General features: G+C 39.2%; 1 protein-coding gene across 1 annotated transcript; it reads left to right on the top strand.

The window, feature by feature from the left end:
- Positions 1-1,961: 1,961 nt before the first annotated feature.
- On the top strand, positions 1,962-5,001 carry LOC116719604 (melanin-concentrating hormone receptor 1-like). Its single transcript, XM_032562149.1, has 2 exons — positions 1,962-2,334; positions 3,813-5,001. The coding sequence occupies exons 1-2, from the start codon at positions 2,280-2,282 to the stop codon at positions 4,826-4,828; spliced, it is 1,071 nt and encodes a 356-aa protein (XP_032418040.1). The 5' UTR covers positions 1,962-2,279; the 3' UTR covers positions 4,829-5,001.
- The last annotated feature ends 227 nt before the right edge of the window (positions 5,002-5,228 follow it).

Raw genomic sequence — 5,228 nt, 5'->3', positions numbered from 1 at the left:
CTTTTTATAGGACCTGTAAATGTGTGTCTGAGTGACTGACTATGTCACATGAGCCATTTCCCTCCACTGGGGAATGACTCCCAGTGGAGGAGCCATTTCCCACAACCCTGAAACCCACAAGTTTCAGGGTTGTATTTTCTTCAGGGGCTTCTGTGCAGTACAACCCATTTTGAAGTTTACAGATCATCAGTTACCGTCAGCCTGCTACAAGGAGATGACACACCTCGTTAAAACGGTTTTATCCTATTTTTGTGACAGTTCCTTTTTAAAACTAAATGTCTCCAAAATCAAAGATCTCTGCATAGACTTTCAAATTAATCCTCTCCATCACTGACATCAATGTTTAAAGGGAAGCTTAATATTGAAAAAGACAGGAAAAACAGCACATCAAAGACTGCACTTCCTCTGCACAGTTTGTGTAAAATGTTGACCATTTTCTATCGACATGCAATCAAATATTTACTTTTTTCATATCTCTTGGTTTGGTAACATTAGAGAAGAAGAAACAACAAAATGAAAGTACCTGGTAAAATTATATCCACTATATTACCTGATCTGACAAATTGTATTGAAGGACGTCACACAAAATGCTAAAGTCATTTTCTTTAGCATTTCTGCCTGACTGATCACCCTCTGCATTGTGAATCTAAGCTCCTACCATCTGGTAACAGATTCAGATGTCCAAAAGCAAAGATGAACAGATGGAAAAACTCATTACTCAGACAATTATGTAGCTAAAATGAAAAGGGACTGTCAACATTTCCTTTAGATTTTTAGAGTTAATTAAAACTCAAGCCAGATACTTTCCTTTTCATTTTGTGTGTGTGTGTGGGGGGGCGCGTGTGTGTGTGTGTTTACTCACCTTTTTAAAGTGATTTTGGCTGTGATTTTGCTATCTTTGCCTTACCTTACCTTCAAGGCAAAATGTCTACAGGGACAATTATAAAGTGAAGCATACAAGCAGTTATTCTAAGAAGGTTTCAAGTGTTTGCTAGACAAAGTAAGTAAACATACAACATCATGACCATCAAGACACATGATGCAGGCCAGAACGAACGGCTTGGAAGGTTAGGGTATTAAATAATACATGAGCAACTCACAGGGCAGTGATCAATGCGTCACGCAAAAGTGGAAAGAGTATGGCACAAATGCAAAAAAAAAAAAAAAGACATCTCTGCAGCCAAAATCTTCATTCTGCAGCTCATTGTGTCGAGTCTTATTCTGTCCCTGTTGTCAGGATGTGTGAATTGTTCTGACAAGAAATTCTTCAAACAAAATGATCATGTCAGCCGTGACAAGCATCAGTCTTTTTAACATAATGGCAATCCCACAGGATGTAGGGCAATTAGTTTAGTGCAGGTACTTAACTGCACTCAACTACTTTATAGACAGAGTCACACCTACAGACTCTTACACAGAGTCACATTTATAGACATTTGCAAACCCTTTCTTTCCACTAAATCTGAAGTCTGACCAGATCTCAAGAATAAAACAGATCCACTGTTAAGTCCACATGATGTCGACCACATCTAGATTTAATAAACAAAGTCAAAACAGCGCCCTCTGGCGGTACGGACAGGTCTGAAAATTGTTGCGGATCAGAAACTGCGTGAAACTTTTTTTATTATAGGATTTAGAAAACCATCAAATAAACACAAGCTAATAGAAAAAAGTAAAAAATAATTAAATAAAAACAATTCTGAGTATTTTCTATGATTTTTATTTTCCATTAAATAACATTTAATGGAAATGTGTCGCCTTTTTTATTATGCTGTGTGCCAACCTTTTTGTAAGGTTGATGCAGTCTCCGCGACCTGTTTCAACCTTGCTTTGGAGCAAACCAATAACACACACATTGGATCAAATGCATGCCTGGGAAACTGCACCTCTCCGCACACACACACACAACATGGTCAGGTGTAACCAGCATCGTAATAATTTCCTCCCATGGTGACTGACACCATGGGAGTCTCTTTAACATTAGAGACTTATTAAATCCATGCAGCGAGCTCAGAGCAGAGCGGAGTCAGACTCTCTGAAGCTGCTCATCGATGGGATGCATTTTCAATCCATATCTGTGAGAGAAGCGCGCACCGGAGCGCACGCACCCCGCACACCACGTTCAGACTGGGAAAGCTTCCACAGACACATCTGGAATCAGGACCAGAAAGGATTTCCGCTGCGGTCCGGTTCAGGTCCATTTACCTGAGAAATAGTCAGTTTTACAAGAGAAAGACGAAGAGAAAACAAAATCCTTGCTTGAGGTTACATTTTAACTAATGGATTTCTTGAACGTTTCTTATTTTTCTAGGGGAGACTCAAATTTAACAAGAGGTAAGTTAATTGTTTGATTGACTGTAACATGAATTTTATTTTTAGTTCTATTAATATGGCAAGAATTATTGTCAATAAGTATTAAAAGTAATGGCATGAGACAACATATAATAATAGTAATAACTAAACTCTCATTGTTATTTAACTAAAAATATTGTAGAAATTGTGTAACCTGTTTTGTCAGTGTTGACCTATTTTAATTAAAGCCACAAGCATGAAAAAGAAAAAATGGAAAGATTTAAGTAAGATTTTCCTACAGGGTTTAAAGTACTTAAGAGCAATATCTTTATTAAATTTGATATATAAAGGTTTGGTTTATTTTTCTTCCTTTAGAAAAAAAACTAAGAATAAAAGGTCTTATTAGAAAGCTTCCACAATTGTGCAAGAGCTTTCTGAATAAAACATCCAAATATGACATTGAAGTAAGAATGGAAAAATAAAATTATATAAACATGTGGACAAATTTATTGCAACCGTTTTACATGAGAAATTATATCATGTTTATGAAATAACTATATGGAATAAAATCACCAGAGGCACAAATGCCAGCACTTCTTCTGTCAGTACTTTGTACAAATTGTTTGGCCAAAAGGACGGCAATGGTACTTCACAAGGTTGATGCATAGAGAGAAAAGGATGTCCGTTTTTCTTTGTGTAGTCTCTAAATAGTCCAGAGTCATCAAATCTTTCTTTTATCTCTTCAACTCACCCTGCAAGATTTCTAAGATATTTAAATATGATAATTGACATGGCCACGGAAATATCTCCTGCTTTGAAAACCATTTCTTACATGATTTAACAATATTTTTATGACATCAACAAGCCCAGCCTCATCTGTTCAAGTTAAAGTCCCAGAAGAGTTTTGCAAAACCCATGTTTACATGTGATGGTAGGAAAGTACAGATATTTTCCTGATATCAAAAATCAAATCAAATCAAAATTTATTTGTAAAGCACCTTTCATCAACAAGGCATTTCAAAGTGCCTGAATGCTTTATCACCAAACATTAGGTTGACATGTACAGTAGATGGCATACAATGATTAGGGATATTGGTGACTGCAGTCAGCTTAGTTGCAAGTTGCTTTCAGAAATTGGTCTGTTATGTCATATTCATACACTAGGGACACAGTCGGCCATATAATACTAATTTGATCCTAATCCTGTCCAACTCAAAAAACATTATAGATTAAAAGAGTGCTTCAGCTTATTGTTCAGGATAACAGTAATTTTGCCACCTGGTAATTTTTTTTTTGCAATTATTGCTTACCATGATTTTTTTTTTCTCAATATTTTGTTTTCTGCTGTTGTGTTTTCTGGTGTGATATGCTTTTCAGTGACTGTTGAATTAGACAGAATTTTATTACTCTGTTCCAATGAGTCAGTAAAATGTACATACTGCTATAAAATAATCACTTTCAGATGATGATAGAGTAGTTTTCTTAGTATGCTTGAATTGATGGTCATTGTTTTGTTCCAGCTGAAGATGATGCCCCTCACTGCGGTGCCAGTCTGCCTGTCATCTTTGGAATCATCTGTTTCCTGGGCATCATCGGGAACTGCATCGTCATTTACACAATTCTGAAGAAGACAAAGTGTCGTGCCAAGCAAACAGTCCCAGACATATTCATCTTAAACTTGTCAATCGTCGATCTCCTGTTTCTTCTTGGCATGCCGTTCCTCATCCACCAGTTGCTGGGCAACGGTACGTGGCACTTCGGTGCGGCCATGTGCACTGTCATCACTGCCCTCGACTCCAACAGCCAGATTGTCAGCACTTACATCCTCACTGCAATGACCCTTGACCGCTACTTGGCGACTGTTCACCCGATCCGCTTCAACCACATCCGAACACCATATGTAGCTGTACTGGTCATCGGACTGGTGTGGGTACTGTCCATGTTCACAATCATCCCTGTGTGGATGTACACTGGTCTGATGCCTCTGCCGGATGGACTGGTTGCTTGTGCTCTCCTTCTCCCAGATTTGGTCAATGACACGTACTGGTTTACACTTTATCAGTTTTTCTTGGCTTTTGCAATCCCTTTGGTCATCATCTGCCTGGTGTTCTTCAAGATCCTACAACACATGTCCGCCAGCGTGGCACCGCTGCCCCCACGCAGTTTAAGAGTGCGGACCAGGAAGGTGACCCGGATGGCGGTGGCCATCTGCCTCGCTTTCTTTACCTGCTGGGCTCCTTACTACATCCTGCAGCTCATCCATCTCGGGGTGCAGAACCCAAGCATAGCTTTCTCATATGCGTATAACATCGCCATCAGCATGGGTTACGCAAACAGCTGCATCAACCCATTTCTCTACATTGTTCTCAGTGAGACCTTCAAGAGACATTTCCTCCGGGCGGTGCGGCCAATCAACAGGAAGTTCAGAGTAAACCCGAGCACCACAGACAGTGTTAGCATGAGGATTGTACCAGAAGGGGCTCAGCAGGAGCAGGCCTCCAGGGAGATGTTGCCCTCCAATGATCCCCCACAGTGATAAGTCTGTAAATATCACTGATAAATCTGTTTAATCCCAGATTTTTCCTGTCAAAATAGGGGCTTGCTCGACAACTGTTAGTGGGGAAAAGCATTGTCTAAATGTACTCATTTTTTGTTCAATTTGATCTATATTCACATGAAAGAAAACGAAAAAAAAAAGAAAATACAGAATGACACTAACATGCAGATCCAGTCAGAGGTATACAGGATAAGACCCGCTGCAGGTCTGGGGGTCAAAGGAGAAGTGAAAATTCTCAAAGGACTTGGTAAAGAGTGTTCCAGTTGTACACACATAAACAGGTGTACCTCAAATTAGAATATCATTAAATAGTTCATCCACTCAAAATGTGTGGATTTGTGTTTTAGGTGTTTGTTTCTGTTGGTTTGGCGGCTGCAGG

Source organism: Xiphophorus hellerii, chromosome 5, assembly GCF_003331165.1.
Source record: "Xiphophorus hellerii strain 12219 chromosome 5, Xiphophorus_hellerii-4.1, whole genome shotgun sequence".
NCBI lineage: Eukaryota > Metazoa > Chordata > Actinopteri > Cyprinodontiformes > Poeciliidae > Xiphophorus > Xiphophorus hellerii.
This window is presented reverse-complemented; position numbering and strand designations above follow the sequence as displayed.

Coding starts and splice junctions, on each gene's coding strand:
- LOC116719604 (XM_032562149.1), top strand. CDS start 2,280: ATGGATTTCTTGAACGTTTCTTATTTTTCTAGGGGAGACTCAAATTTA. Junction 2,335..3,812: donor AGACTCAAATTTAACAAGAG/GTAAGTTAATTG, acceptor GTTTTGTTCCAG/CTGAAGATGATGCCCCTCAC.